At 39.2% G+C, this 20,926-nt stretch overlaps 1 protein-coding gene across 2 annotated transcripts in view; it reads left to right on the top strand.

The window, feature by feature from the left end:
• SLC12A4 (solute carrier family 12 member 4) overlaps positions 1–19,620 on the top strand; it is a 1,264,335-nt gene extending 1,244,715 nt beyond the window's left edge. For both annotated transcript variants that reach the window (XM_075188833.1, XM_075188832.1), the window contains 4 exons: positions 5,542–5,649; positions 8,221–8,405; positions 15,460–15,593; positions 16,114–19,620. In XM_075188833.1, coding sequence (XP_075044934.1) covers positions 5,542–5,649; positions 8,221–8,405; positions 15,460–15,593; positions 16,114–16,205 — 519 coding nt within the window. In that variant the 3' untranslated portion in view covers positions 16,206–19,620. The remainder of the gene's footprint in view (positions 1–5,541; positions 5,650–8,220; positions 8,406–15,459; positions 15,594–16,113) is intronic.
• Positions 19,621–20,926: the final 1,306 nt, after the last annotated feature.

Below are 20,926 nucleotides of genomic sequence, written 5' to 3'. Positions count from 1 at the left end.
AAGGATAGGTTACTTAGTTTCTTTTCTATGTGTTTACAGTACCTCTGTGGAGCTTGTGCAGGGAAAAAGGAAATGTAAAGTGAACAATCATGTGTGTGCAGCCTACGATGGCAGGTTGCCGAAGGATTGTACTGACCCATTATGTGTATCATGCACCCCTGGAAACTGTAGAGGAGCCTGCCCCCCCTCAATAATTCAGGCAGTTCTTTTCATGGATGGCTAAAGCAATGCAGGAGTTTCAGGCCCCAGAACAGAGAGCTACAAGGGCCAGGGTCCCTACAATGGAAGATATGGAGGAAATAAGGCCAGGGCCGTCCTCCAAAACATTCAGTTCTACTCAGGAATGGGAATTGGACTCAGATAGTGAGATTGAGGTGAAAGAGGAGCCCAGAATGTTTAATTTGGATACTGTAAATATTATACTGAAGTATTTTAAGGAGCCATCAGTACCAATCAAACCGTAGTATGCATTGTTTGCAGAGCACCGAGGCAAGTCTAGAGTGTGTCCATTGAAAAATGCTATGGATAGGAAAATGGAGACTTCCTTCATAAAATTATCTCCTCATGCATAAACCCTAAAATCTGGGGTAGCCATGGCTTTTGTAGCTAGAGCCCTGAGACTATGGGCCAATACTCTATATACGGATATTGAGGATAAGATAAATAGACTGTATCTTCTCGTATCCCTAGAGATTATGCAAAAAAGTATTGATTTCTTGTGTGAAGCTGCGTTGGATACAATTGTGTTTTCTTCCAGGAGCGTGACTTCAGCAGTAGTAGCGAGAAGGGCGCTCTGGCTACGTCCTTGGGTGGCAGGTCACCAATCTAAAAGCCGTCTGACAGCGCTTCCATATGAAGGCAGTTTTCTGCTTGGCGAAAAACTGGCAACCTTATGCAGAGGTTAGCAAGTGGCAAAGCTAATGGGTTACCACAGGACAGAAAGGTGAGACGTTTCTTTTCTTATTCTCCAAAACAGCAATTTAAGGAAGCCCATACCTACAGGCCGGGGAGACGATATTCTAGACAACAGGATAGTATGGTAAGACAGTCCTTTCAGACCCTCAGATCAAGAAGGGGGAAGCAAGGACAGCAAAGACCCCAATGACTATCTATGAATCCAGTCCCCACTAACTCCAGTGGGTGGCAGGATATCACGCTTTGCAAAAGTTTGGATTCAGACCACACAAGACAAATGGGTCGAGGAAATAGTCACCAAGGGATATGCTATAGCATTCCAAACATACCCTATAACATACCCTATAGACAACAAATTCATTCAATCAAGAAGTACCTCGTCTTCCCTAGAAGGGCAGGCATTGGAGGAAAGTCTCAGAGGCCTGGTGAGAACAAGAGCTATTGTATCAGTACCGTCGGCACGAGAAAGAAAAGGGTTCTACTCCAGACTGTTCCTTGTCCAGAAACCATCAGGTGCCTTCAGGACAGTGCTAGATTTAAGGGCTCTCAACTGCTATGTGCGAGCAAAACATTTCAGGATGGAATCTGTCAACACAATTCTCAAAGCACTAGAAACAGGAGATTTTCTAACGGCAATAGACTTAAAAGATGCATATTTCCATATACCGGTCACATATCACCAACAGTTCCTAAGGTTTTGCATCACTTCCAGTTCACTTGTCTTCCGTTTGGCCTTTCCATGTCTCCAAGAACATTCACCAAGATCCTTGTAGTGCTAATGGTGGCGCTCAGGGAAAGAGGAGGGAGCTTGTGGCCATATCTGGAAGATATTCTAGTTTTGGCAAATCAGAAGAAACAGCCTGGGAAACTACATCTCAAGTGATCCAGTTTCTGCAACAACACGGTTGGTTAGTCAATATAGAAAAAAGCCAGTTGACACCATCACAACAGCTTGTATTTCTAGGAGTGCAAATAAGTACACGTATGGACAAAGTCTGCCTCTCTCAAGAAAGGGCCGGCAAGATCCAGTCGTTAGCACATCTGATTAAAATCCAACCTCGTGTGTCAGCGAGAACATGTCTGCGCCTCCTAGGAATGTTTTCCTCAACAATAGGAATACTCCTATGGGCTAGGTGGCATATGAGAGTTCTTCAAGCAAACCTCTTTGCGCAGTGGGATCATACAGTGGGGTCCCTAGACTCCAAAATCAATCTCTCAAGGCCCTTACATTGGTGGCAGTTCCTGGGCCTGAGAAAACAAAGTGTAACCCTTTCGGTACCAGACTGGTATATCCTTACCACAGACGCCAGTGCACTAGGTTGGGGTGCTCACATGCAAGGTATGGTCACGCAGGGCACTTGGCGAGACGAAGAGAGAATTCTTCAGGCAAACGTCTTGGAGATGAGAGCAGTCTGGCGGGCGGTTCAATACTTCCAGCCCTATCTACGAGACAAGCATCTATGAGTCTTCTCCGACAACAGGACTGTGTTTGCCTTCATAAACAAGCAAGGTGGTACCAAGAGCGGAACACTGTTGGCAGAAATAACCACTCTGATGGCGTGGGCAGAGGCAAATCTGAGATCACTCTCAGCCCTTCACGTAACAGGCAAAGACAACGTAGTGGCGGATTACTTGAGCAGACACCAAGTTCACCCAGGGGAGTGGGAGCTGCACGAAGAAGTCTTTCAGCTGGTACAATGCAGATTTGTAACACCAGAAATAGTCCTTATGGCCACAGGAAGCAATACCAAGGTACTCCTCTTCTACTCCCATCACAGAGACATCCGAGCCCTAGGGATAGATGCCCTATCAATACAGTGGAACTTCAAACTGGGGTACGTGTTTCCTCCCTTTCCACTTATCCCTCAGATACTCAGAAAAATAAGGAAAGATAAAGTGGAGGCGATAGCGATCCTCCGGGCGGGGCCAAGGTGTCCCTGGTTCGCTGTAGCACAGAGAATGGTGCTGGAACCCCCATGGCCGTTACTGATCAGAGTTCCCTGAGTTTGAGGCAATTACTAAAATCCAAAGGGGTCTTGAATGAAGTAACAGACATTCTAATTCACGCCAAGAAGAAAATCTCCTCTGTGATTTATTACAGAATCTGGAAAAAAATTCTGTTGGACAGGAGACATGGCGAAGGATCTCATGTCTGTCGGTGTGTTAGAATTTGTCAAAGATGGTTTTGTTAAAGGACTAGCAACTGCTACACTGAAGGTACAAGTATCGGCCCTTAGCATCCTTCTTGATATCAAACTGGCGTCCCAGAGTCTTATCTTCCAGTTTTTTCAAGCACTAAAGAGGTTATGCCCAAGACAGAAACCATTCTTAGCCCCTTGGGACCTTAATATTGTTTTGGATGCCTTAACAGCCCATCCGTTTGAACCGTTACAAGACATATCTCTTAGATGCCTCACTCTAAAGGTACTCTTTTTGGTGGCTATCACTTTGGCTCATTGAATAGGGGACATACATGCTTTATGGTGTGAAGAACCCTTCCTGAATATCTATGAAGATAGAGTGGTTCTGAAGACGAATCTGGATTATTTACCCAAGGTGGTATCTTGATTCCACATCAATCAGGAGCTGATTCTGCCATCTGTCTGTCCTCATCCCGCTAATAGTGACAAAACACGTCTCCACACTCTAGACCTAGTGAGGGCTATCATCAGAACAAAAAATCTGAGGAAAACAAAGCAACTATTTGTGCTTCCGGAAGGTTCTCGCAAAGGACAGGCCCCATCCATACCCACATTGGCAAAGTGGATCAGAGAACTGATTGCACAGGCCTACAGGCGGAAAGGGCAGGAGGTACCTAGAATACTGAAAGCACATTCAACTAGGGTGGTAACAACCTCCTGGGTACATAGAACACATGCATCGGCAACTGACATCTGTAAGGCAGCCGGATGGTCGTCGGTGCACACATTTTCTAGCTATTATCTTCTTGACGTTTCAGTCTCTAAAGAAAGACAGTTTGGAAGAAAGATTCTCCAACAAGCACTGTGAATAAATTTTCTGTTTGACTTTATTAAGGTGTTAGTTTATTGCCCTCCCAATTATTGTACTGCTTTGGTATATCCTATTGTAAGGGCTGCCATGGAGTAGGGAAAGGAAAATTGAGAATTATACTCTCCGTTAATTTCCTTTCCTTGAAATACTCCTTGGCAGTCCTATATTTTCCCACCCTTGTTCTGTAGTTCTGTATAGGACGGCTTGGGAAGTTACGAAAGACACTGAGGAAGAGGAGGAGCTGCCTTATATAGGGGCCAGGTGGGACAAATTTCTTCCTGTCTACACTAGCTGATCAGGGATTAACCCACTGTAAGGGCTGCCATGGAGTATTTCGAGGAAAGGAAATTAACGGAGAGTATTTTTCTCCCTCCAAACAGCCCCAGAAATACATAAATAGCATCTACGTATAATAAATATAATAAATATACCTATTCATCACCCTGTGCCATTCTGCTTTTGCTTCTCCCTTCATCATATTGAGCCATCATACTGTGCCATCCTGTTCCCCCACTTTCATCACACCGTGCCATCCTGATCCCCCTCTCTGTGCCATGCTGCATGCCCCCCCCCCCGATTTAATCACCCTGTGCCATGCTGCTTTTGCTCCCCCCTTCATCACACTGAGCCATCCTGCCCCCCCTTCATCACACTGTCATCCTGCTCCCCCCCTTCACTCTGTGACATGCTGCTTTCTTCCCCCTTTCATTACTCTGTGCCATGCTGCCTCCCCCCCTTCATCACTTTGTGCCATCCTGCTCCCCCCCTCCCATTCATCACTATGCACCATCCTGCTTTCTTTTCCATGCCTCTTTTCCTTTTCTTACCTTCTTATTTGCTTTTTCGATTCTGTTCTGGTCTTCTGGCTTCTTTCTTGCTTGCTCCTCTCTGTTCCGCTTTTCACTGAATATCAGGCGTTATGTGATGACGTCACGCCCCACATTCAGTGTGAACGGAGCAAGGAGGAGGGGTGCCGGTGCCGCAATCACGTGAGAATTTTTTTAAATTTTTTTTTTAAAGTACCCGCTTCCACCATCAATGAAGAGGGGAGCCATCAGGGGTCGGGCCTAACGGGGAATACCCCACCTCCCATTACCGCAACACCGCAAATTTCCGTTGGCACCCCATAGGGTTGTGAAGGGAAATCTGCGATGTTGCTGTACCGTATTGTCACTTTACATGTGTGATCGCGATCGCCGGACCTAATTGAATATGCCCTTAAATTTGTATTGTTTGTCTTAATAGATTTTGGTATAGGACAAAAGAGAATGCAAACACTGACACTTTTGATAAAATGCAGGTTTTTTTACTCCAGAAAATGAAGCCGGTATTGAGGAGTGCAAACTTATGAAATTTGTGCAGTTGTCGTGAGGTTTCCTTTGCCACTTTTTTCTGTTTTGTGAATTCATATAATATGTTTAACTAAATTTGAAATTTTAGCAAACAGATTATTTTTGTCTGCATTCCTTGGAAAATAATTAATGGATATTGTGGACTTTATGGTCGTCTTAAAAAAGATTTGCATTATAACTAAAGCATTGCAGAATGTTGTACCTTTATTATTATTATTATTATTATTATTATTATTATTATATCCTTTTTACATCTTTCTAGCATAATAGTGACATCTCTGCATACACATATGAGCGAACGCTAATGATGGAGCAGCGCTCTCAGATGTTAAGACAAATGCGCCTTACGAAAACAGAAAGAGATCGTGAGGTAAGTTTCTTATCTATTTCACACACACAACATTAAGGGAAAAGTAATTGTCCTATATATATTCCAACATTCTTCCCCAACAAGAATGAAATGTTGAAATCCCCATGTAATATACAGTGTTTTAAAGTAACTGGCAACATATTAAAATGAACCTCCACATATCAGTCAGATTGCGTTTACAATTACACTGCCTTGGGGATAGGTTGCATTATCATTAAAAGTTTTTGGCTGTAACATATTTTTCCACATGGGTATCTGGGGAACATAATTCAGTGTTATAAGCAGGCTCGTTTCACCATCATACCAGCTGAAACCTTAATATATGTCTATCCAATGGGAAAGTTCAAACCCGTTTCGGTCCTTATTGCTATCTCGTAACACATCCCTGTCTTAAGGTACAAATTTGCAGTTTCCTGTTGTTTAAAGAAACACTAATGCATGTCTGCGTACCATCTCCTCTTTGTATTGTCTAGCAGTAACCCATTTATTTTAAATGGCACTAGCTCCATTTTATTGTATTTCCCTCTCTAGTTATCTATTGTAAATCTAAAGAGATGAATGCCTAATGTATTCACACTGCAGAGTTTTCCTGAGCTTCTATAAATATGTTATCACTGCCCCATAAACCCCTTGTCTTCTGTACAAACTCCAGACCATATACTATGAAAATATAAGAGGGATTAGTCCACACTTAGGTGGAATAACTTGGTAAATGATCATGAAGCAGATATCGGTGTGTTCTAAATGAAATATCTGATTCAATATAAATAATCAACTTTTAGTGACTAATATACAGTTCTCATATAAAGTTCCAGTTTCATCTGTAATTTCGATACCAGGCTTTTGTATGCAAAGGAAACAAAATATTCACTTAAGATCTTAGCCCAATTAGCAAAATCCAGATAAACAGGTGCAGGAATCATAATGTCTTTTAGTCCCTTAGTTGGGATAAACTAGCAGTACATACATTACTGAAAACCCTTGATTCAGCTCTGATAAATTATCATGTAGCTATAGACAAAGTTCTGCAATCTCCCTAATACTTCAAATATGGAGCAGTACTTCAATCCAGATGCAAAAAAAAAACCTTTTATATACAGAATCAAAAGATATCCAGCAGTTCGCATAGTAGTCAAACACATTATTGCCTTAATCCTAGAAGACCAAATCAGTGCACTGCTCTGTTGGTTTCCCCACAGGTGTAGCTCTTCCACCTGTAATTTCTACTATGTTATAACTTGCATTCTTTCAAGATATCAGTATGTAATAAATAAGCAAATGCTCAATTTGATTTGTTTGCCCAATTGAATAGGTACATATGTTCCTTCTCAGAATGGGTATGTTGCATGTATTATGGATCGAGAATAATATGGAAGACTCTAAACCAAAAACAGTTTTCTCATTGGTGTCTACAATGTAAATAGTCAAAGGAAAATAACTTTGTTTATTTTTAAATTCTGAATTATTCCCCTTACAGTCAAATAATTCACAGACACAATGATTAAAGATCAGCAGTGGAAGATTTGAGAGATTTATGTACTAATGTGGAGACTACGCATATTTTCATGTAATCTAACTTTAGAGTCTTTTCAAGTGAATTTTAGAGTTAGCGATATGGATATTAATATTTTATTACGAATAAAAATAAAATAAAAAAAGCAGAACTAGCCTTTATAATAAAATTTAGCAGCTCGTACTATGATATCAAAAGAATTTTGAAAAAGCGCTAACCTATGATCAACCAAGGTATTGGGAGCATGTCTTACCAAGGACCCAGTAGTTATTTTCAAGATAGGGAGAGCCCTCAAAACTTTAGGTCCCAATTACCTCAACCCAAATAAAAAATGAATAGGAAATGTATAGGAAAGTGATGTAGAAGGGACAGATCTGAAATGGTTATCTACTAGACCGTCAGGATTCTATAGATGTGGTGTCTATATACCAGGGTGTTGGAGCAGTAGCCCACTTAGTTTCTAGTCAAAGTTGTAGCAAAATTATGATGTCCTGGCCAAGCTTTAGAACCGTTTCCCTGGATTTGCTGATCCCGGCCGCTTTGCTTAAGCTCTCTGGGGATCAGTGTTTTTTAGTTCCTTAAATTTAACTTGACTTTATATCTAGCCTGTGCCCCTCTAACCTTACTTTGTTTGAAACTTTTTTTTTTTTTCTGGTTCGAGCCAAGACATGTAGATACAGGTAAATATATACAGGCCCCTCTATATCGGGTGCAAATTGTCCCAAGTAAAGCTCATAAAGCACAAAATGATCTTTTGTAATCCATTAGTCTGGGAGATCGAACCTGTATATGGTGAAAGCAGTTCAAGTCCCAATTACCACCTCAAAGGTGGAAACAGCAACACTGTTGCAGGTTGTATAATTCAGAACATACAAAAACGTAGTTTGTCTCCACCATTCAATAAACAGAACTTTTCATTGTCTCCCATAAACGAAAATTGTCTTGGTCTTGCTCTATTTATGTATGTTCATTTATTATGGGTCCTTTTGTGTGTAATTATTTAAAAATGGTTGGCCTAGAATAATTTTTATTTATTATTTATTTATTTTTAATTTCAGGCCCAGTTAGTGAAGGATAGGCATTCTATTGTTTGTTTGGAGAGCTTGTATTCTGATGAAGAGGAGGAGACCGAGATCGAACCAGAAAAATTTCACATGACCTGGACCAAGGACAAGTACAATGCTGAGAAGTGGGGGAAAAATAATGCACCAGAGCACTTCAGAGAACTTGTTAACATTAAACCGTAAGTTGGTCTCTGATGCAGTAGCAACTGTTGCATGTGCACATTTCACTATTAAACTTGCAAGGCTTTTTGCTATGGCTTATTTGTCCTGAAGAAAGTAGTCGTGAAACTAGGGACATGTACAGTTTTTAGTAGTCAGTACTTCAAGGAATACATAGGGCCTGATTCATTATACATGCAATATACTGCATGTATGTATTAGACATACATGCAGTATTTTGCTTAAAATCACTCTGCACATGCCTAGAACTAGACCATATGCCAGTGAACACTATAACATCCAATTAATCTTCAAGCACACGCAGCAGTGCCCGATTCAAGCTTTGGGTATCTCAAAGATACGTGATTTTCTGTCATATCACTAGAACCAAACTAAATTCACATAAATACGTCAAAAAAAGGGGGGGGGGGGAAGACTGCACCAAGCAAACCATTTTTCTCCCTCCCAATACGTATTTCTCTATTATCTTACTTCTATAAGAGATACATATAGAGGAAGGGTGCACCCGATCAACAAATTAATTTTTTATTCAAATAAAGGAAAGAGAGAGAGTGATCTTATGGGGCACTCTAAATGGATATGCAAAAGTATAAATGTGTATTGTTTGTATAATTAATAATCTTGTAGATAAATCTTTATTAATACATTCATAAAATCATGTCTAGTAGAGATTTCCTGGTATAGTAATGAATAATATGTGAAATAGAGCACAATAGAGACAGTTATATGAAACTGCATTGTTAGAAAGATAATTGATCTTTATTTAATGTCATACACTTACCTGTAGAAGATTGATCCACTTTATTATCATTCAATTATTACTTTGACATCCCGTATTGAAAAGGTTTAATCCTCTCTATATTTATTAAACAGAATAAGTGTCGCTGTTCATTACGTTATAAAATGTCTCAGCAATCTCAACTTGTTGAGATTATAGAGTTAATTTACTCCCCTTCACCTCCTGTCATTTGACATATAATGTCTTGATGTCCGGTAAAAGCATTAGTAACCATGGTTATTTTAATGCTTCAACGGCTCTAATATCACTGTCTGCCGATCAGTGAATGGTTATATCTATATCCGGCTGAGCACTAACAACCTTTGTTGCTATTACGTTGCCAAGGAAGATGTCATCAAAGGGGAGGGCTCTCCACTTTAAAAAGTGCCCTAGCCCTATCCTCGGCTTGCCTAAGTGAAAGCTAATAGCGAAACGCGCGTCGGCGGATGCCGCGTTCGCTGCTCTGATCTTGCTAATCCCTAATAATCAGTCCTCAGTCAGCCATGCAAAAGATATATTAGCGCTGTTCACTCTGCCAGATGTAGGTAGTGGCGAGAAAGTGAGGTGAAGGTACTGCGAGGCATGATTGCGTATATAGCCTTGCACCTCATAGTTTGAGCGATCTGATTTCGTAGATAGTGAATGTGCCAATCACTCAAAAATTACTTTATGTAGCCTGGGAACCAGAGTCACAGCTTGAGAGGACATATTAAGGAGTTAATTTTCTATATGACAACAATGATCAGATACCCTCAAAGTGAAGCCTGGAGATCATAGTAGTCACATGAGGGATTGCCATGAGCTGCAGTAGTTGAATATTAAAATAGATACCTTGTAATTAAGGGAAGTTAACCCATTGATTTTGCTTCCTATGAGGAGATACGTTAATGGTGACAACTAAGGGAGATATAAAGTTAGCAAAAGGGCTGGTGAGATAATTAAATATATATGTGAAGATTTAATAAGCCAGAATCCAGAGCAGGATTGCGGCCAGACAAGGAATACTTGTCTTAACAGTTATTGTTCTAATTCAGTATGTTATGTCATTACAAGTTTTAATATTTCGCTACTAGACATGATTTTACGAATGTATTAATAAAGATTTATCTACAAGATTCTTACTTATACAAACAATACACATTTATACTTTTGCATATCCATTTAGAGTGCCCCATAAGATCACTCTCTCTCTCTTTCCTTTATTTGAATATCACTAGAACCTCCTACAGGGCTGTTGTAGGTGCCAAGCAACTGTAAAAATGCATTTCATGTACATTAGACATTAATAACATGCTAATGTATTTTATGGGGGGTGGGGAAATAAACTTTTTTTTTTTCTTTTTATGTTTGTTATTAATGACATATTATTAAGATGACAGTAATTGAATACATTTCTCTGTGCGTTTTGCTAGAACTTTACACATATGTGGACATATGTATTGGATGTATCTTGCAGTTTCTTGTTTGTCAGAGCAGCGACCCATATTCAACAAGACACATTTCTTCAGATTTGCTGCTAGTTGAATACAGACATACATATGCCTGAATTGCGTTCATTTAAAAAAACAACATAATTTACATATGGTTTGTGTGCCTAATGAATCAGTCCATAGTGTCTACTTTTGTGTGATATGTGTTAGGTTGAAGCGTATCACTTCATTCATTCATAGAGCAAAATGATATTGCAAATGCACATTCACAAAACACAAATCAGAGCCACAAAACTCAGGAGAGTTGAGTACTGTTTTCTCTGCAATATAAATACAGATTATAACTGCAGCCATTAAAGGAAATTATATTGACAAATAAAAGTTGTATGTTTGTAGGTAATTTACATGAAAGGTGTGACTGGTAGTGACATTGTACATATATAAATATAAAATCAAGCTATCATTCAGAAGAATCAGACAGGCAGGTGTAGCAAGCATTAAAAGTTATACCTGGTGCTGTGGCCGTTTGAGTAAGGACTTTTTCCTCTTACTGCACATTGCAAACTTACAGTCATTCATAAAATTGAATTCCATGCTTTTTTAGATGACATCTGCTATACCTAGTTCCATAATAAATAGATATAGCACAGTGGCCTAGTGGGTAGCACGTCTGCCTCACAGCACTGGGGTCATGAGTTCGATTCCCAACCATGGCCTTATCTGTGTGGAGTTTGTATGTTCTCCCTGTGTTTGCGTGGGTTTCCTCCGGGTGCTCCGGTTTCCTCCCACACTCCAAAAAACATACTTGTAGGTTAATTGGCTGCAATCGAAAATTGACCCTAGTTTCTCCCTGTCTGTCTATCTGTCTGTGTGTGAGTGTGTGTCTATAGTAGGGAATTTAGACTGTAAGCTCCAATGGGGCAGGGACTGATGTGAATGAGTTCTCTGTACAGCGCTGCGGAATTAGTGGCGCTATATAAATAAATGATGATGATGATGATGATATAAATGGGCAGTGTGCCTTACACTAAAACCATTAACCACCCCCAGCATTGGACAACTTGGACTGACTAAAAGAGAGGGACAATGATTAAGGGATCTCCCTGCTAGTGACAATGGCCGGCATCCAAGGGTGCCTTACTATACCAGGGAAGTATACCTTGTAGGGGTTCTACAGTCACATAAGCAAATGCAGTTAGAAAGGCACAACAGTTCATTTATTGTAATAAATACAATAACTGAAAAACTATTCACAGACATGAAATAAATGTAAGTTAGGTTTACCGCATTATCTGTGCCTTACCCCACTAGCTTAAGGAGTTAGTCTCCTGGATGTCCTGACTTGCTCATCCCGACTCTTTGGCCTGATAATCTCTCCTCTACCAGTATGGTAGGGGTCAAGCCCTAGGTCTCCCTTCTCCAGCAGGCCCACCAAGTAACAAGACCCACAGAGTTCCTCTGAGCTGCACAAATAACAGCAGGATGCTCAGTCTAGCAGAAGCCTAGACTTCCTATAACAGGGGGACATATTGGGGGATGTGGAGCTACTTTCCCAAAAAAGATATCTTGTCACCAGCTAGAAAACAAGATTCAAATAAAGTAAGGTTAGAGGACACAGGCACAGCTGCAAGATTAGATATAAAGTCAAGTTAAATTTAAGAAACTAAAAAGCACTGAACAAAGGTTAGTAGATGCAGTCATACAGAAATTAGCTAGAACTGGGCAGACTGATTGAAATACAGGTAGAATTGAGAAGGACACAAGTCTAAGTGTAAGCACATGGTGTGAATAGTAGAGTGGTCCTTAGTTAGCAGAGTACCAAAACAGCTTTAATACCAACTCTAATGAATTGCTTGACACTTTCCAGGTACAATATTTTGACATCTTTGTGCAAGGGTGTGAATGTTCTTCATTAAAATGTAACATATATGCATTTTAATACTTGTTATGAATATTGTCTTCCAGTCAGCTAGTTTGTAGGGGAAACACAGGAGTCATCCTCAACATAAGCGGAGTGAGCCAGCTCTTATGCAGCTGGACTCTGTAGGAAGAGGGTTGATTTTTTTGCAGGATGCAATATGATTTTTTAAGGGCTAAAACAGTGGTTCCCTAAATTTCTCAGTTCGAGGCACCCTTAGGGTCGCCATAATCTTTCCAAGGCACCGCTAAGCCAAAATAGTTATCGGGTAGTCCTTTTTTTAAGTAGTTGGGTCAAAATGACGTAAGATGTATTTAGGCCCCTTCACCATACCATTGTGCCCTTTCATCATATCACTGCGCCCCTTAACAATATTACTCTGTCCCCCTCTTTACCATCTCTGTTTTTGTTTTTGTTTTCTCTTCTTTTTCTTGCTAGGGCGATTGCGGCACCCTTGTGACAGCCCCGCGGCACACTATGGGAACCGCTGGGCTAAAGTATAAACATGTGACATCATTAGCAGTTTCCACCACCAGACCCAACCTAAATTATACAATATATAAGTACTACTTAGACTCCAAAGGCTCCAAGCAAGACCTGAATCAGTGTGGCTGGAGCAGAAGTAATACGTATTAAGGCAGGAGGGAAGAGGACCCTGCTCATGAGAGCTCACATGCTAAAGGGAGGGCAAACAGACAGCAGGCACATGAGGGAGTCAGTGGAAGGAATTGGGTGCAAGGGGAGCATGTACAGAGAAGAGGGGAAGAGGGAGGGGAGAAGCACAAGCATGGAGAAGGTTAGGAGGATGGATGGTAGGCTTTGAAGAGCAGATGAGTTTTAAGTGCCCGTTTTGAAGGTGTGCAGGTTAGGGGAGAGCCGGATAGTGTGAGGGAGGTTGTTCCAGTGGAGGGGGGCAGCCCGGGAGAAATCTTGAATTCTGGCCAGAATGTAAATGCATAGATATCTATTGCATATAAACATCAATAAACACCTAAATCCTCATGCTGTATACATGTGTGTTTGTATTCAATGCTATAGTATACAATGATGATAAAATTCACATCAAGGTATGTCGAGACATACAATGTCATCAGAGATCTAAGTCTGTAAAGGATTGTCCAGTAACACCAATTAATATAGTGATCAATCCAATAGTGTACAAATCCGATGGTGAATATATTGTCCCTATTTTGTTCGGATCCTTAGTAATACGAGAACATATTCACACTATATTTCAGTAGTTTTCAGAAAAGGTTCCCAGTTTGATTATTATAAAGTTAAAAAGGTGGTATAGTCAAAATTAGGGGTTATAATCAAGTAATGCTTAGGTTTTTTTAAATTATTTTGTAGAAATAATACAATTTTGAAAATGATAGCAGATTTTTTTTAGCATTATTTTGATGTGTTTACTTAAATTTGGGAGCTTAATGTTATTGTGAGCTGTGCACAATTTTTCTTGGCAAATTAATATTGTATCTGGAGAGAGAGACTGGGTCAAGAGAGCTTGGGTTTCTTTATGATTGTTGAGATGAGTGGAAATGTGTCAACATAGAGAGAAAGGTTAAAGAGAGGAGCTAGAGACAGGCATTCATGGGAGTCAAGGGGGCAGAATATTCAGCCTGTTAAATTCAAATTCTATTTCCATGTTGTGTGCAGTCACCTTTCTCACTTTTCCTTCTCTCAATCCCTTCTCACTCTCTTCAATTTGGCTTCCGCTTGCACCCACCCACACCAAACATTCCACTGAGATTACAGAAGTGATTAATGATCTACTTCTAGATTGCCATCTTCACCTTCACAACTGCCCAAATCTACAGTCTCACACTCCTACTTCTTGTCTCAACTCTGCCCTGCTTCCAGTAGTTTATAAGCTGTTACAAGCAGGACCCTCGCTACCATTTGTTTGCATGTCAGTATTCATTTTGTCTTCCTTGTATATCCTTGTTTTATGTATGTTTTGTTTTCTCCACTCTCCGGCAATGCATAACACTGTGGTGCCTTACAAATCAAAGAAAATAAAAATAATATATAATTGCTTAAAAGGGTCACAAGGTGCGATTGTTAACATAACCAGTTAAATCAATAATAGAATGCTGTTGTTTTTTTGTGGATTCCATGTACACAAGGTATGAACCGGTGATAAAATGTAGCCATTTCAGTAAACATTGTTTGTATTCTGTATTGCTTTTTATATATTTTTATTCTGATTTTCTATTTTTTATTTTGCTACCAGAGAATGGAAAATTCTGTAAGTGTATATATTTAATTTCCAGAATGCATGTATCTTATTCCTTTAGCATTGAAAGTTCATATATGGCAAAAGTTTAATTACCCACAATGCAACTCAGGAACTGAGAGAGTCACCAGGGGCATGCCTCTAGCTTGCATTTGCCTTTTGAGACCATTTTTCCCTCAATTCTCTCCATAAGGGAACAGATTCCTACACTGGGACCTCTTGCTTTTAGTTTGCCATTGATGGTCTCTACATGGTTTGAGTAAAGAGCTTTTTCTTAACAATTTTAACAGGCAACTATCAATGTCTTGGAGATAATTTGAAAGACTATATTCAGTTGAGTGTAAGTCAATGTAAGCTAATGGAAAAACACATTGAGAAAACATAAAAAATATGTACTATATGCCGATGTCCTAGTGTAAAACATCCTTGATTAAATATTAGCCATAGATATCAATGGATCAATGCTGCTATTGGCAAAATAATTTTCTTGCTTCATTTGACCAAGCATCAACCTTTGAGCAAATCATCTTAAGGTATGGGATTGATACCCTTGTTTTATTCATCTAGTGGGAAAAGTAAAAGGTCTGCTAGCAAAGATCCAGCAAACACATTGGTTTTCTGTTTCTTTTAAACTTGTACTTTTTATTTTTACATTAACTTTGAAATTAATGTCATTATTTTGTTTTTTCAGCAACCATTCTAATGTTCGAAGGATGCATACTGCAGTGAAGCTAAATGAGGTTATAGTGACTAGATCACATGATGCCAAATTAGTACTTCTCAACATGCCAGGCCCCCCTAAGAACACAGATGGGGATGAAAATTGTATCCTTTTCACAAAGCAAAGAGATTTCATATTTCAGAGCACAGTAAAAAAAAAAATGAATAGATTTTTTTTATGGTCATCCCTGTAAGTGCAAATTGTTAAATGTTCCAGTATGAAGCAGATTAACTTTCTGGGGATATTGTACTTGTTTGTCGTATTATGTGTTTGTGATTCATTGATTTTATGCAGCGCTGGTACATAGATATAGATATATATATATATATTAGTTGCAGGTGTGAGCAGTATCAATTTAAATCTGCTATTAAGGAGGTAATTTTGAGGAGCTGGCCCGTGCGAAAAATCTAATTTTGGGGGAATGGGAGACTACAATTTTAAATTGGGCAGTTCAGATATTAAAACAGGTTTTACCTTTTTTTATGCCAAATTCAAAGTTATTTCTTTAGAATATATATGGATAAAGGGTTTACCTTTGTGACTAAATCACAGCTCTCCATTATTTCCTGCAAAAAATGTTTTATCTTTTTAATTTTTTTACAAAGCCTTAACCTTACTATAAAGATATGGAGTTCCTTGAAGTATTGACGGAAGGCTTAGAGAAGGTTTTGCTGGTTAGAGGAGGAGGAAGAGAAGTAATCACCATCTACTCTTGATGCTCCCTACAAGAACTCGCGTGGCTTTTGATCTGAAACTTCCGAGCAAACTGCAGGAGAATATTTTGGGAGGTTGTGTTTTTTTGGTAATGCAGAAGTGGAAGCCTTAAAGATTTTGTCCTGCAATCTAAGCACAACCTCTGTTTACAGACCCAGCAATTTTTCCACAGCATATCTAAAACTGGATTTTAACGGCGTCTGCTTGAGTCAGTCAGAAGAAAGAATACAGAAGCCCATCATTATTCTTACCCAAATTTATTGTATTTGTTGCATTTTTAATGCACTGCTAACTTTCTGTTATTGTAAAAAATGTTTAGAAAAGTTGATCCATATACATTATTGATAGAATATTCCTGCTACTAAACTATATGGTATAGTATTTTAAGAATGCTGAAAAAAGATTTAATAAATGTGTTTATGGTGTCTATTGTAAACACACTATTGGCTGCTCACTTATTTATTGTTGTATATAGAATGGCTAGTGCCAAGTATGATAATAAAGAGTTAAATTTTCATGGTGCAAGGGTTTTAAGTGGTTAAAGGATATTCTGTAACTTTACAGTACATCTGTTTGTCAAACATCTTGAACTCAAATGAACATATTAGAGAGTCCTTGTTTCATCTATGGCATGTTATCTAGAATAATTTGATTTAAAGCCTGATGTTAATGTTCCACATTCATGGTTAAATAATGTGTAAAGTGCTGGACTGATATTGCTTTGTAACTATTTACTGCTCTGATAGCCATACAGAAGTCACTAACAGAGGAAACTGTTATAATTATTTAATTGCAACTTTATTTTTATATAATAGCAGTTATTAAATGGCATGAGCATCAACAAGTCATTAAGTTCTTGCACACTACTTCCAGAATGTCTTGATGATCAAAGTAACCTGTGGTCCTGATTCAAGTGGCCATGCCAATCCCTTCATCTGATCATTGCGTTGTTTTTGGGAATAGAAAAACTATTTTAATTAAAATTTGCAGATTGAAAAAGAGTTTTGCACATATACTTTGAACAGGCATGTTGTTGGTACTGGGAACCCAAATACTTATGTAGATATCAGGGGCATAACTGGGAGTCAAAGGGCCCCATGGCAACATTTTGAAGGTACCCCATTCCTTCTTCACCTCCCTACGCAACACCTCCATACCTCCCAATTTGCAAGTCCCAGCAGTGGGACTGAGGGTGTGGTCACGTCACAATGTGCTAGGCTGTCCATAAGCTGCTCCCCTTCCCTTCCCCCCAACATTTCCACCCGCCAGACAAACGCCCCCAGGCGTGACAGAGCCCTAAATTCAGGACTGCCCCGCTGAAATCTGGCTAGTTGGGACGAATGCAGCAATGTGTGAGTAGGCCATCAGCATTTGGGTGCCTTGCACAGCCTCATTTATTAGCCTAGGCAACTCTGTGCTTATATATTATTTTAGTGCACATAGAAGGCTGCATAAGTGTAAGTGTCACACAAATACTGATTCATTCTGAGCAGCGTTCACAGAGTAAAGCCTGTGTCAGGAAATTAGCACTTATGCTGTCTGGTATGTGCAGAAAAACAGCATAAAAACGCAGTGTTCTCTAGGCTAATATACATGGGCACACAGAGCGCCCTTATGTCATTAGCTATGGAAGGGCCTCAATCTCACCAGTCTTGTATTCTATTATCTTTGAAATAGTTGGTAGATAATACATACTTGTCAATATTTTTAGTCTCCTCCGGGAGATTCCTGAAGGGTCGTGAAGCACAGCTGCAGAGGGGGCGGAGTGCAGCGAATCGTGTCATTTTGGACCCACAGTGCAATGCCACCGAGGGGCGGGGCAAAAATTTGTGATGAATCTCTTTGGAGGCCTCCATCCCGCCCACTTTACTAGGAAGTTGGGCAGGATGTGGGACAGTTGCCTACTCTCCCCAGAGTCCGACAGATTTTCAAGAGTCTCCTCAAAATTCCTCGAAAGTTGGCAAGTATAAAATATTATGGTGGCAAGTAGCTGCTTATTTTTGTCTCTCTTCTAAGAAAACACTACCTTTTATAACAACTGTTTTGTCATTCACAGTGAGATAATTTTAGTTTGATCATACCAGCTAAGCAATTATCTAGGACTCATTCATTTAAAGACATGACGCTTATGCTGGTCAATGATGGAGAAATTGGGAGGAAGTCTGTTTAAGCAGAAAGTGCTGAACTTAGAGTGTTTAGATAAATTTGGCAAATTAGATAGATGCAGGTTCTGTTACATTTGACAACTAAATAAGTACGTTTCCTTTAAACATTTTAAATTAAAATAAATTTCTTCTATTATTATGACTATAACGACTATCAATATACAGTTAAAAGCATTGTTAGAAAAATGTTTTGGTGGTCAACTTGTTGCATATATTTTTTGATTTTATTAGAAGACTGACAATATTTTGAATTTACTTTTTGTTGTTTTTTTAAGTGTTCACAGTTTTAAAATAACCCACTGTTCATTGTTTTGCTGTGTGCAGTGCCTTCATTTCCACTTGGTTCATTATCTATGTAATGTTCATGGGTTATGTTGAGAGTCCCTTGTTTGATACATGTTGATGGGATTGCTAACATTTTCACTTTCATTTTTGCCAAAGATGTATTAAAAGAAGTGCACTTATCACAGTAGCATCCTTGTAAAAATTTAGTTTTATGTTAACAAGCATGCAGGGTCAAAGTAAAGCATCCATATGAACTAAACTAAACATCCGAAATACTATATGATGTGCATGTCAAGAATTTATTTCTAAATAAACGAATTGCATCTAAAATGGAGGCGAGTGAAATATGTAGTGAAAGTTTGTGCAAATCGAGTTTACAGCTGAGCAGGCCATTTTGCAGAGATGCAAAGTTACAATGATGCAATCTTTAAGCTTTGCTTTGTTTCTACAGAATACCAATCCACACTTTTATTTATAAGTTCCCATTTCTGAGAAGTTGGTCTTTGCACAGAGCTGGCATGATGACTCAGTTAGTTCTGTTGTGTAGCTTGAATAGGACTGGTAATGCTTAAAGCCAAATTCTGTCTGTCTGGTGAAATTTCAAAGGCAAATGTGGAAACGAGGGAAATATTTTGTAAATGGTTTTGAAAATTTAATTTAAAATTTAGAAACAAATTCTGGTACATGATTCAAAATCAGAGAGCTCATGACAAATTCCTTACCTAATACTGTTCCTAGAAGTGTAAATTTTAAACTTCTTTTTATTAGCATTATGAAATGTCATTTGCCTTTTTTCCTGCAATGCAGTTAAAAAAAAAAAAAAAAAAGAATTTGTAACTTGTGCTGTTCACGTTAAATGTATTTTATGGTTTAAAAATGTTTGTTCTGTTCAGTTGTTGTTAGACTTAATGAGATACGTGTTTACTTTGTGCCACACTAATAAATAAAAACATTTTTATTACTCTGATTCTTTTCAGATTGGTTATTACTTTAGTGCTCACCCACTGTACATATGTAGGGGGCAAGGCGCCAGAACTATACACAGTACTTAGTACCCCTCTTCATGTTTCTTATATCTTTCTATACATGAAAGTATACTACTTTTTCCCCACTGATTGATTACACTGCTTGCTTAGCTTCATATCATCTGAAACTACAACTCTAATGACCCCTTCCTCTGTTCATATTACCTCACCATCCATACTATTTTCTGCCTTTTTGTTCTGTTTTTATGTCCCACATGCATTATTTTACATTTTGATGTACTCTGTGTAAGATAAGACAGTTTAGTGCATTCCTCTGTTTTGTCTAAATCACAATGTATTTCATTTACCCCTTCTATGGTCTTGAGTTTGTTAACATCTTTGTATAATTTGCAAAAAAAAAGTATAGCTTTTTCTATTTAAACCAGGCATTGTGTACAGCAGTGAGCATTATTTATTATCCATTATTTATATTGCACCTTCATATTAAACAGCGTTTCACAGTCAACATTTAATCATTAATATCAGTCACTGTCCTAATGGATTGTTATTCATTGGCATTATGATCATTTTTGCCCCACACCACATTGATTGAGGGTCCATTTGAGCAGGACCATGTTTACAATCTGTGATAGGATAGACTGCTTATGCCACCCTGTCTGTTGCTGCTGGGAAACGGCTGGACTTACTTTGCCACAGTTTCCTTTCGTTATCCCAAATGTGCCCTCTTACCGCAGTAGGAGAGGCTTACAAATGCTGCCACCACTGGACTCCTTTACCTGCATCTAGAACCGGGTTTCTTCTGGGTAACTGACACTGCTAGCGTACCCCATTGCTGGTGTACCTGGGCTGGTACCCCTGACCTCGTCCTATAGATCAGGGTTGCTGTGGATGGATCCACCCTCCCTATCACACTGGCCAGAGCTGCTGGGTTGCGGGCAGAGCGGTGGTGCTGGGAAGCTGGGTCCAAACCTCAGACAGCCGGGAACGGATTAGATTTTGGGTCTAATCAGTAGGTCACAGGAATAGAGAAGTTTCCAAGCAGGTCTTTGAAGAAAGTGATGTATATATGCTCACACTGGTTAAAGTTACCAGGAGCAGGTCAGATGATGCAAGAAGAACAACTTTCAATAGAAGACGGTGCTTTTTATACAGATTTGGACACATCATTTTTAGAATCAGGATGCAATTTGTTTACCCAAACATGGATTTATATGGACTGCAAAGCTAACAATATTTACACTTCTCTGTTATGTGCTAAAACTTGATGCTTGCATTATCTGAGATGCA

This window comes from Mixophyes fleayi, chromosome 10 (genome assembly GCF_038048845.1).
Source record: "Mixophyes fleayi isolate aMixFle1 chromosome 10, aMixFle1.hap1, whole genome shotgun sequence".
NCBI classification, from domain to species: Eukaryota; Metazoa; Chordata; class Amphibia; order Anura; family Limnodynastidae; genus Mixophyes; species Mixophyes fleayi.
The sequence above is the reverse complement of the archived record's forward strand: the minus strand, read 5'-3'. Positions and strand labels throughout refer to the sequence as shown.